Source organism: Pteropus vampyrus, unplaced genomic scaffold (assembly GCF_000151845.1).
Source record: "Pteropus vampyrus isolate Shadow unplaced genomic scaffold, Pvam_2.0 Scaffold146, whole genome shotgun sequence".
Lineage (NCBI taxonomy): Eukaryota > Metazoa > Chordata > Mammalia > Chiroptera > Pteropodidae > Pteropus > Pteropus vampyrus.
In genome coordinates, this window is record NW_011888927.1 from 1218955 (window position 1) to 1232086 (window position 13132).

Consider the following 13132-nt stretch of genomic DNA (forward strand, 5'->3'; position numbering starts at 1 on the left):
TGGTTCGGGATGTTTAAATTTCTACATATTTGTGATTTCTAGGTTTTTCTTCTATTATCGATTTCTAGCTTCATTCTATTATGGAAGAATAGACTTGGTGTATGTGAAGTTGTTGGATCAGTTTAGAAGTATGTTTAGTTATGAGTAACTAAAAACTTAGTTCCTTAAATAATGGTACAGTGGTTTCCTGATGTCATCAGGAACCTAGTTTCCCTTTCTTTTCGGACAGCTGTCCTCATCATGTGCATGTTACTGTAGGGTAACGTAAAATGGACTCTATTTCCAGGCATCACAGTCTATTTCAGGTAGGAAGAAGGAAACAGACAAGGATCAGTCAGCGACCTGTCAGCTGAGTCTGCCTCTATTATAAGATACACTCTCAGAAACTTTCCTAACAATTTGCAATTATATGTAATGTAGTTGGCCAGAACCTTTCACATGGCCACTGCTGTCTTCAAAGGAGGCTGGAACATGTAGCTTTTTAAATAGGGGACTTTTTTGTCCTCTAAAAATTTGAGATTTTTGACATAATAGGTATTTTAGGAAGGCAACTATCAGTCTCTGTCACAGAGCATAAGAAACTAGTTAGGAGACTATTTGGGGAGAGATGATGGTGGCTTGTACTATGTTGGTAGTGGAGTTGATGGTGATATGTGATTGGATACTTGAGATATTTTGAAGGCAGCAGCCATAGGACATAATGCTGGATTTGATATAAAAAAGTAGAAGGAAGAGAGAAATAAAGGGTGACACTCAGGTTTCTGGCCTAACAATTTAGTATTTAATAGCATCATTAACTGAAATGAGGAAAAATAGAGAAAGGCCAATATCTGTGGGTTTTTATGGGAGGAGGGGTGCAAAGTGGTAATCTATAATTCTATTTTGTATACATTAAATTCAAGATGCCTATTATACAGCCAAGTGGAGGTAATCCCCTTTTGAGTGTCTCTGAGGGTCTTTTCCAAGGGTCACCCTCCTCCCGCCCACAGTCCTCAGAAATATCTCTGTGTACTGGAGTTAGTTCTGTCTGATCTTATTGATTCTTCACTTACATGTATTAATTTTCCTCACATATCTGGCGAACTTCGTCGGCTCATTTTATCTTTGTGAATGAAGGAATGAATATGTTGGTTGTATGGGTATGCTCTGTGTGACAAGCAGGCTTCCCTGAGAGGTGTGTGGAGATGGAAGCAGGCAAGCAGAATGGCTGGGCATCCTCCAGCATTTCCTAGGAACCAACGTGTTTCTCTCCTAAATGGAACTTCCTTTCCTTTCTTTTTATCCCTCTGCTGTAGAAATGTGAGTGACAGAAAGTTCTACTCTGCTTCTCTGTCAAGACTCAGAATTCATATAGGATATCCACCTAGACAAATGGCATATCTTTTTTAGAGAGCAGAGTTTTTGTTTGTTTGTTTGTTTTTTAATGTTGGGTGGGTGATTGGGGAAGGACAATGCTGCCAGCAGTGTATGCTCTCTGTGTACTGAGAAAGAGAATAGATGAAGAAGGGCCCAAGTGATGCAGCTACAAAGTGTCATCTGATTGTCTTTGTATATGCTGGCCTTAAATTTATTGCTTCTCAGGTCCACCTGATTTCTGTTGTTGAAGGCTCTGATTTTCTTGATGGGCATTCCATTAAGTCAGTCTTACCTGCTTTCATATTTTCTGAATTTCTCAACTTTCTGGATCCTGGTGTCTCCCCTTATTGATTTCCAGTGTTGCCATGGGATTTTTAAAAAGATATTATTTTATGTTCATTTACCAGAACCTTGAACCTAAATCCACATGCTCAGTTTACCATTTTGAAGCTCCTGTATTGGTTTGTTTAACCTTCAGGTTTGTACACCTGAAAATTATATAATTGTACACCTGAAAATTATATAATTGTATAATTATATAATTGTATTAACCAACGTTACCCCAATAAACGTAATTAAAAATTAAAAAATTAGAAAAAGAATAAAATCATGTCGTTAACCACTTAATATTAATAAACACGTAAAATAACTTTATAACTTTAAGTGTTCGTTAATACTAAGCGGTTAATAACATGACCTATAAAGTTATTTTAAGTGTTTATTAATATTAAACAGTATTAACTACTTAATATTACTGATAGGTGGAAACTAGGCTTTTGGGGGTGAGCACACAATACGTATGTACAGATGTGAAATTATAATGTTGTACACCTAAAACTTATAATGTTATAAACCAATGTTACCTCAATAAAAAAAGACAATTTTTTAAAAAGTATTTCTTATGAAAACATCATTCATTGAACTTTTATTTCAACTAGCTTGATATATAAGGAACCCCCTAGGAACTAAAGGAGATGATGCATAGGAAAGTGGTTTGTGCCAGCAGCGTATGTAGTCTCCGTATGCACGGAGAACGGTGATGAAGAAGGACCCACGGGATCCAGCTACAAAGTGTTCTACAAAGAGATGGTGTCACGTTCTCTCCAGATGAGCTGGCAGTGTGGATGCACATTATGATGCTTCCAAAGGTCCAGTCTTCCTCACTGCAGTCTTCATTGTGTGGTGTGAGGAGCATCAAATGAAAATTCAGGACACCTAGGATTTAGGCTACATTTAATCATCTGCGTAATTTGGGGTAATTGACTTCAACTTCAGATTCTTGTGTAAAACAAGGAGTAGGACTGGATTATCTCTAAAGTACTCTCCATCTCTAAAAATTTGATGGTTCTGTGATTCTATAATTGTTCCTATACACCTTGACTTAGCACCAAGTGCTGCTTTTAGGCTACAGTGTTAAGTACTCATTTAACAATTACAGGCCGAGAATCATTGAAACTGCTGTTTCAGTGTAATATCAAATGCCAATTATTATCTAAAGCATTTCACAACCTTTTAAAATTAGATTATGTTCTGACAATTTTATTTTCTACTTTTGTTTCTGCTTGAAGTTGCTGTGCATTGTTTTGATTTTACAAATTCGGAGCTCCAGTGGAGCAATCGGTTAGTGTGCAGTACTTATATGATTTTACAGATACAAGAGAATGAATATTATAATATCAAGGAAGCTAAGATTACATATGTGTGTATACAGATTTATTTGATAATTGGCAGAGTAAAGTACAGTAGTTAAGAGAAAAATACTTATTTAGGTTTAAAAATTTTTTGTATCTTTAATAACTATTGAAGGAATAAGTTATCTTGGGAGATATGCTTGTATTCTAAGCAGTCTAAAATTAAAACTTCTCTTTTTATAAGGTGGCTTTTTCAGAAAAAGAACACATCGTACCATCTTTAAGATCAGAATATATAGATTTCCAACCAAAATATCAGGTGAGTCCTGATTTATCCTATCTCAGTATCTATTATACTTAAATACTAGGTTTCTCTAATATATTATGTAATTCAGTGGTTCCAAACATGATTACTCATTAGAAACACCTGGCCATCTTTTAAAAAATACATATTCCTAGGTCCCATCTCTGACCTAATGAATCTCAATCTGGAAATAGAGCCTAGGAATCTTTACTTCTCAAAAACCTGAGAGGATTCTTAAACTGTCACCTCAGTACCAACTATCTTTTGAAAACCGGTTATAATAAATTGTATGCATTAAAATGAAGCTTGAACCACTAAGTTGATGTAACTAAAACACATTCTAGGCTGATTATTTAACATTTTGCTTTTTCAACTGAGAAATGTAGAAGTTGTATGAACAAAGGGTTTGTGTAAGAGGGTTCATTTTGGAAGGCTATTTCAGTGATAAAATAGCTTGATCTCAGAGCTACAAAACTGCCTAGGGATAGTAACACTGAAATTTCACTGTGATCCAAAATATTTTGTACTACTGTCTCTGAACCATTTCTGAGGCATATATAGTATTCATCAAAAAGCAAGATTCTACTGCTAAGGGCTGAGTGGAGCCTATCATTACTGTTGAAACTCTCAGACTTAAATGCAGATAATATATGCCCCCAAGTCAGCTTTTAAACAAGATTTATGATAGTTTTTATGGGATATCTGCTACTTGCTTGACATTTTAAAAAATGTCCTGCATTGATACTAAAATGGTAAATATTTATATGGATAGGACTTAGATCTTGATGTTAGCTATTGTCTAAGCAAATGTAGCTAACACTGGAAATTGAATTCTTTGAAAACTGTTAATGAGTGCCTTTTAAGTATTTGTAAGTATTCTAGGTAGCAAAAAGCTTTTGGACACAAAATAGTACCAGAGTTAGGAATTTGAAAATTTTGCACTAAAATTCTTATTAATATTCCAATTTCAAATATTTTAAAAATAATTAGAGTTAGTTTTCTTTGTAGAAGTTAGGAGGATGAATAGATAAATTCATAGATTGCTCAAAGAAAATTAGCTAGAAAATTTACTATAAATGCAAGATAAATGTTACAAAATTTCTTATCTTTTTTTTTTTTTTTAATATTACAGTTCTTGAACTCCAACATCAAGGATGGTTTTGATCCTTTTCTAAGGAATTTAAACAACAAAATGTCAGTTGGAAAAAGGAAGGACCAAGATATGTGCAAATGTAGAGACATTTTAAGTGCAGACATTGTAGAGCTTGAAGACCAAGACCCTCCTCACCCAACACACTCAAAAAGCACAAGCCCTATTAAGGAAATCTGGCCGCATGGTTTTGATAGTGCCACAATGAAGACTGTAGACACTAAGAAAAAGTTAATCCATGATCCTGCTATCATCACAATAAAGACTTTAAGTACTAAGGATAAGTTAAAGGAAAGACTACCAAATGTATCTTTGCCAAACTTTGAAGGAGTATCATCACTGACTGAAAATGTAAATGTACATGCATGTCGCCTCTCAAAATCATTAAGTTTTACTTCCCACATAGAAAACTTAAAACAATCAATGGTACTCAAGTCAATTTTAAGTAAAAATCTGCAAGACCTTTCAGATAAATTATTTTCTCAAACAGAAGTTTCTGTGGACACTGAAGCAAGAAAGAAAAGTCATAGTTCTCCGCTTCTAAGTGTTCGTGATAACCCATTAAGTAATTTGGAAGACGACATGTCTGACAAAGTCCAAGGTTTAAATAACTGGCTTTCAAAAGGAGACATTTTAAATTCAGAGTCTTTTATAAGTCCAGTAATCAAAGATATTTCTGTAGATTCACTTTCAGAAAGTGGATCAGGAAATTCTCCAGAAGCAGAAAGGGAACTTGTCTCCAAAAAATATTTAGAGGCTAGTGAGATAGCTTTTTCAATTAAAAAAAAAAGTAGTTTCAAAAAGAAACATTTAGAAAGTGAAGTTTCTAGCTCCAAATTACGTGATTTTGTTATAAAACAAATATTCACTGTGCCAGCGTTCTCCAAGCTGAAGATAGGAGTGGAAGAATCGAGGGAGACACAGATGAACTCGCAGGATCAATATCCCGCAGCTTGGGAGAGTTTATCTTCAGATATTCTAGTTCACAGTGGAGAAAACGATGGTGAAATAGAATTGCCAGAGGACAAATCTGTTATAAGCCAAATAATAGAAGCATTTCCTGTAGATACTCTTTTAGAATCTGGGATAATCAAAGTGATAGAATTAAATAAAGAACACCAGAAGAGTTCCTTGCTGCATACAGAGACAGCCTTTGCTGAAGAAAAGCCAAAGGATTCCACAGAGGATTATTTAGAAATCAAAAGCAAAACAGATCCTCTTTCAAAGCAGATAATACCTACCATTCCCAAAGAAACCACTTCTTTTTTTAACAGAGTTGAATTTATAGACAATGGCCAAAATATATCCCCAGAAAATTCAAAGTCTCAGTCAACACCAGATAAAAACACAGATTTGCCAAGTAATGGTCAGAGGCTGGATAGAGAAGAAAATGATATAAGTCCTACCTTAGAAAATTTAAGTAACTTATTAATGGATAAATATAATGAGTCAGATATAATAATGTTAAAATCTTTTTTGAAAAACATATTTAACGTTTTTTTAAAATATAATCTGGCTGAAAGGGGACAACCAGAAAAAGAATTAGAAAGACTGATTCAACATCCTTTTCCAAATAATACAAAAGACCCTGAAGAAACCAAAGAGAATTTTGATAAAGCGGATAAATTAAGGGGAAAACCTAGTTTGAGTCCAAAGCTGCGTATATTTCTAGAAGAACTCTCAGAGTCAGAAATAGAAAATTTTAAATCTGAATTAAGTAAACACATCCAGCATTACCTTGTAGAAAGACTTTCAGAATCAGGACTTGTCACCAGAGAGGACTTAACAAAAATCTATCAAAATCTGTATTTGATGAATGAGGAAGCAGAACCAAAAGGGCAAAATGTTTTTCTGGAGAAATATTCAGAAACTGTAAAAGAAACCATGTCTTTTGTAAATAACTTTAATCATCATTTCATAGATAAACATTTGGAAATAAAGCTAAGATCTTTTTTAAATGAAATTCTCCAAAACTATTTCCTAAAAAACCTTTCAGAAAGCAGTTTTTCTAAAGAGACAGAATCTGAACCTATACACTCAAACACATCTTCTCTAAGAACTGAAAGTGCTTCAGTATCTTTTCAAGAGTTAGGACAAAGTATTTCAAGGGGGAGTTTTGGTAGAAGGCTTGAAGTAAACATGAAGTACCCTTTAAATAAATTTCTGCAAAGCTATCTCACAGCTTTATCAGAAAATGAACTATTAGATCTAAAAGGTGATTTAAGCAAATACCTTCAGAGACTTTTTACAGAAAAACTTTCACAATCAGGACTAATCACTGAAAAGCAATTAGAGGGAATCAGCCACCATATAAATTTGAATATTTCTAGTTCCACACCATTAAAATATATAAAGCCAGATTTATCTTTTAGAGATGAAAATCCGTTTATAGATGAGCATTCAGAAAAGCAAAATAAATATTCAAAAATTGTTCATAAAACCACTTTACCAAAAGTTCCTGAGAAAAGCCTTGTAGAAACAGAACTGACCAGAAAGGAAGAAAAAGAATATTTTTTCTTACAAAATATTCAAGAAAATCCATCAATAATTAGAGAACAGAAAAAATATCATCTTAAAGAAGGAGCTAAAACTCTGACTTTAATTAAAGTACAAACTTCTTCCAACAAAAATACCCAGGCAATTCCATTAAAGAAGTCATCAGAAAGACTTACAGATATAGTGTTTAAGAAAGGAAAGAAAGAACATGGTTTCATGCAGCTTCCTCAAGCAGAAAATTTTGATTTTAAAACAGAGATTCAGGACCCACATAATTTAAGTGGTAAATCAAAAATAACTCAATCAAATGTCTGCTTTGAAAGGACACTAAAAATGATGCCCCTTGAAAAAAAGCATAACATCTATAAATTGATGGTACAGGAAAAACCTGAAGTGCTTTCACCACATCCAAGAATTCCTTTTTGCAAAATGCCAAATGAAGATGAAGAATACGTAAATAAATTCACTTTTTCTTCCAGGCAGAATAACAGTTTAACTCATTTCAATTCAGAGGCTGGTGAAAACTCAAAATTAGACCGGTATTGTCAGAGAATGAAAGGATATAATAACAACAATAAAAAACACTTAATAACATTTTCGCATTATGAAAAAGAAATACAAGCTCTTTATATAAAACCAAGTGAAATTTACAATGAAAAATGTGCCACGGTCCTTGCATCACAATTGTTTAAAGTTGTGGAAGCTCAGAAAAAATCAAAACCATTCCTCTTCCCAGAAGTATTAAAGAAAGAATATCTAAAGCCCAAGGTCCAAAAAGAAAGAAACCATGTCAGCAAACAAAAAAAGCCATTTAACAAGATAGTTAAGATACTACCAACTGCACCACCCACCACAAGGATTCTAAAGAAATCTGTTCCAAGGACATTGCTTCATTGGACTGCAAGAAGAACTGTACATGTAATAATGTTTTTCTAAGTCTTCTACCTCTGTATTTTGCAAAGTTCTGTAAATAATCTACTTTAGAGTATTTATGTCTGCATGCAAGTGTGTGTGTAACCTTCATTGCTCCAAGATGTACAGGCCTCCAAATTTAAAAAATTCTTCTGACATTCAGATATCACTTTACCTGATTCAAAATGCAATCACAAAATCAGGGGGCTGTTAACACACTTAGTACCTTTGTTTAAAATAGGTAAAGGGCATCCCCTCTGGAGTATAAATTAGAAAAAGGCATCCTTTTCTCTGGGAAGATTTTGCAGGCTGACCCAGCCGGGAGTCAGGGCACACAGCCTTGTCTCAAAAACTGGTAGGATTTTAGCCCCTACTCACCCCTCAGCCAGGGGCTGTTGTACAAACACAACCTGTACAACCAACTATTGGCAGTGGCTGTATACTATGGAAACATAGCTGGGATTTTTCTTTTCATGCAGATTTAAGTATAAATATGTAGTTTCTCTTCAGGTCACTCAATTATCTTTGTTTCAGTAAAAAAAGACATTATATGCCAGTTATTCTGCTAAGCATGAGGGTATGCAAAATGTACAATCTATTGGATTATGAATTGCAAAATTTTATTTTTTTTACATTTTCTAATTTTTATTTTTCAATTAGAGTTGACATTCAATATTTATATTAGTTTCAGGTGTACAGCATAGTGTTTAGACATTTATGTAATTTACAAAGTGATACCCTCTGATAAGTCTAGTAGCAACCTGGTACCACACATAATTATTACAATATCATTGACCGTATTCCCTATGCTGTACTTCACATCCCTATGACTATTTTTTAACTACGAATTTGTACTTCTTAATCCCTTCACCATTTTCACCCAACCCTCCTTCCACCTAGCAATCCCCATTTTGTTCTCTATCTGTAAATGCGTTTTCATTTTGTTTATTTTGTTTGGATTCCACATATAAGTGAAGTCATATGGTATTTGGCTTTCTCTGACTTATTTCACTTAGCATAATACCCTCTAGGTCCATCCATGTCATTGCAAATGGTAAGATTTCATTTTTTTTTTTTTTATGGCTGAGTAATAATAGTTCATTGCATATATATGTACCACGACTTCTTTATTCAGTTGTCTATTGATAGGCACTTAGGTTGCCATATCTTGACTATTGTAAATAGTGCTGCAGGGAACATAGGGGTTCAATTGTAAAATTTTAATTTGACTTCTGTTCTTCTTTTACCACCACTCCACTGCTATATCATGTGCTGACAAATTTGGGAATTCAAATCTATTTTTAATGACATGAAACAAGAAGGTAAATCTGCTGCTAGACTTTATACAAACCATTCTAAAGAAAGTTAGAATCTAGGAATGGAAGAGACTTAATTTTCTGGACCATTGCTTTTATTTGTTAGTATATATAAATAGGCATGACCTACAATTGGGAAAACTCATATTCTAAAATGATGTATTGATAATTTGATGTGCATAATTCCACCTTTGAATGATAAAATAGATCTAATTTCAGAATAGTTGCTTTGAATTGTTTTTCCATAATAAAGCAAATATTTAGCTTTAGCAAATAGTAAAGCAAATTAGTAGCTGGGTAAATATTAACATAGCTTATACTCTCAACTTTGGATCTAAATTCAGTAATTCCGTATTGAGTGAGTGAATGTGCGCACAATGAATAGGAAGTAGAAGATGGGTTCATAGTTTTTGGGGAAGGAAGGACTTTCTGAAGTTCTTTCATATCACTTTTTCAAACAAAATGAGAAACAGTGTTTACGTTGTATGAGATCATATAGGGTCTTAGAACCCTTATCCTGAGAATGGGCAATGGAGAGAGAGTCATCTTTATTTCCCTCTGTTAAACCAGTGGTACCTAAACTTTTCTCTCCACTGACACTGACAACAGAAAATTGCAGGGTTAGAGAGACTTTTTCAGATTATCAGGTAGACTCGCTCATCTAATCCTCCAGGAATCTCCCAAAGGAACCAAAACAGAAGAAACTGAGTTGTAGGAGCATCCAGAAACATAACTAGTAGTAGGGGTCTCCATGTACTCCCACTGGCACTCTAGCAATCAGTTATATCAACTGCGAAGCAAAATATATATTACAAGTGTAGTAGAAATTCCCCTAATGATGTGGCTTACCTAATTGCTTCATCTCTGTGAGGGAAGAAAAAGAATGTTTCCTTGCCCTCTGCAAAGCCAGGCAAAAATGTAAAGTAGGTCGAATTTGCTTTTTGACTCTTCTTACCTCCTTTTATGTAAATCTCTTTATTGCCATCTAATTCTTCTCAGTCCTGCTTAACCTCTTGCAGCCTTCTAATTCTAATAATCCAGTCCCACTTTCTCTCCAAAAGAAAGCAACCCATTCCTTTGGTGTGGCATCTCAATGAAATGTTAAGGAACAAGCTGCTCAAACTGCAGAGGAAACTAGTTTACACGAATTTGAGAATGACTACTAGCTCCATGCCCTCTTAGGGGCACTTGTAGATTATTATATTTTTATTATAAAACATAGCCATATTATTTAAATGAAAAAAGACAAAAAGGAAAACAAAGCCTATAATCCCACCACCCTAATACGCCCATCATGTTTTTAAAATTATTTTGGTATATAGCCTTCCAGTTATTTTTCTGAATGTTTTACTTACTCTCAGAATGTACACAAATTTAACTATTTCAATAGAAACATCATAACCATATCCTTAGATGCCGGGCACTCTCTAAAGATGTTTATTAACTTCTAAGGAATGAAAGTTTGGATAATATAAAAAGTAAAATATGAGAGTTCATAATTTGCCCTTGGGGTTAAGGACGATGTATTTTGGAGAATAATTATAGAATAGGCTAGCTGGCTTTGCCTAGGAGTCTGACCCATGAGGACAGCTCCCCTAAATTTTTACAGTTTCCAGCTTTATATCTTCCACCCTTTTGAAATAACAGATCTTGCAAACAATAAGGTTTCTTTTGTTGTTGTTAAGCATGGTTTCTATAGCAGTTTCTAATGAGAGGCATTGGGTGTAGGGTCTGAATTTGGGGACTGCCTATAAAACATCTGATGCTCTCATTCTTTAACTGTTGATATTATAAACTTTAGTCCTTATAAATTTAAAATATACTTTTAAGAAACCTAACTCACCAACCTGATTTTTTATTTTATTATTTAGGATTGTTTGGATAAATCTGAGGATTTACGTGGGACCTCGTTTCAGCATCTTGGAAAAGCAAAATCAAGAGCAAGGCTTTCAGGAAAGAGCTCAGATGACAACCATTATCGATTAAAACACACTGCAAGACCATACACTGCTCCAGAGGTTAGCAAACGACGAGAAAGCTACTCTGGAAAACGTACAAATCCTCGGATGGTTTCAGCAGGTTTAGTTCATTTAAACGTAACAGTTCCAGATTATGAAATCCAAAAAATGCGGCCCCCTCCAAAATTAAAATGTTGAAAATGTTCACTCATTTGTGCTATCCAATTGTTAAACAGTTCAGAATGATATGCGAGGCCAACAGTCGGAATATTTCTCCAATTAACAAAATGGTTTGGTGATGTGTCCTTTTGTATGATGGAAGTCAGCAGCCAAATTTCATCTTGTTAGAACCATTTTGTTTTAATTAAAATGAAAAGAAACAGTTTTTGATGTAAAAGTGTTTTTTTTTATGAACCACAGGGAACAAACCCAGAAATACACATTCAGTTCATATTCATAAGTAAAGTTTTATTCCCAGCTTTTCCTTTTTTTCACTTTGTAACAATATCATTCCAATTCATAGTCCTCTGGTTTCCCAAGTCATGTCATGCTCTAAATTATCCCTGTCTGTCCAGTTTCAAGTTCTCTATTTGTCGGTGTTTCTATTTTGTTATGAATATACATTTACTCTTCAGCTTTAGTTATATTTCTAGATTCAACGGAATGCAATTCTCTGGGTCTAAAAAACTTCTGTTAATTTTAGTATCACTGGATATTACAACTTTTTACACTATAAAGATAATAAGAGATTTAATACGAGTTCCTGAGTCACCACCTACACTGGAGTGACTTTCTAACTTACTTGAAAAACTATGAAAGGGCCTCTTTAACAACATGAAACTCAGCTGCATAAAATTGTAGAAACTGCATAAAATTTACCTAGCTAAATCAACCTAGGATTTAAATCAGAAACTTCTGAGAGTTGGTTCCATTCCTATCAAGTACAGTACTTGCATCTTGTTGAACTTTGGTACACTTTAAAGTAGCAAAAATTTACAGAATTATTGTTAGTTTCAATTTTATCCCATAAATCATAGACTATGGGGTTTAAATAGATTGGCTAATGGAAAACATAATTCCTGATCATTCAATTACTGGTATTATCGAGGTAGTAATTTTTTTTTGGAGACCAAGAATTTCTAGTAATCCTCAAAGTTGTCAGTACTTGTATCAGTCAGTGTAACTGGGAAGACACAAATAACTGGGTCTTTCAAGAAGAAACACAGGGAACTGGCTTCGTGGGTGATGGAACGAAGGTTAAGAAACCAAAAGGGATGGTGAGGGAATCTAGAGATTAGCAAGAACAGGAGATGCGACCACCCGTAAGATAGAAGAGACAGCAGAAGCAAGTGGTATTACCAGAGTCCTAAAGCCAGAAGACAAAGAAGATACAGACACTGCCAGGGCCACCACAAGAAACGAGTGGGGCAAAGGTGAGAAATACCATGTTTCTTCTCTCCCCTCCTGTCCTCTGATTTTCCATGATCGCCTCCCTGGAAACCAGAGTGAAAGTATGTGGGGGATGGGTGGAGAAATGGATTTAAGAGCTGACCGACAATTGACCGGCAGTTTGTACAAAGAAAACCACTGATATGGCTTGCAGTGAAGGAGGAAATATTTACTAGTAAGAAATCTCGAATCCCTTTGCTTCATTAAACTTTTAATGGCAATACTATGACAAAGAGTTAAAAACTTCCTATCATGGAAATCTCTCAAATTGTTGTTGTTGGTGGTGGTGTTGTTTAAGAATTCTCATAACCTTTATTCAAAGTTGAATTCCTTAAATTTATTAAATGTCCATAATATGCCAAACACTGCTAAACACTGGTGAATACAACAATATTCTAAAGGAGTCCAGTCTATTTGGACATAAACACAGGAGTGATTATACTAGGGCCATGTAAGAGCTGTTCGGGTAAAGTACTATGAAAGTTCATAGGAGGGTATTTTAGCTAACGTGACTCTGCTTCTGGGTCCTTCAGAAAGCAGACACCGAGATGATTAGATGT

At 34.5% G+C, this 13132-nt stretch overlaps 1 protein-coding gene across 1 annotated transcript in view; it reads left to right on the plus strand.

Moving 5' to 3' along the window:
* Positions 1–11522, plus strand: part of C2CD6 (C2 calcium dependent domain containing 6) — a 105842-nt gene extending 94320 nt beyond the window's left edge. The window contains exons 14-16 of the mRNA XM_011369251.2: positions 3232–3306; positions 4424–7855; positions 11037–11522. Coding sequence (XP_011367553.1) covers positions 3232–3306; positions 4424–7855; positions 11037–11321 — 3792 coding nt within the window. The 3' untranslated portion in view covers positions 11322–11522. The remainder of the gene's footprint in view (positions 1–3231; positions 3307–4423; positions 7856–11036) is intronic.
* The last annotated feature ends 1610 nt before the right edge of the window (positions 11523–13132 follow it).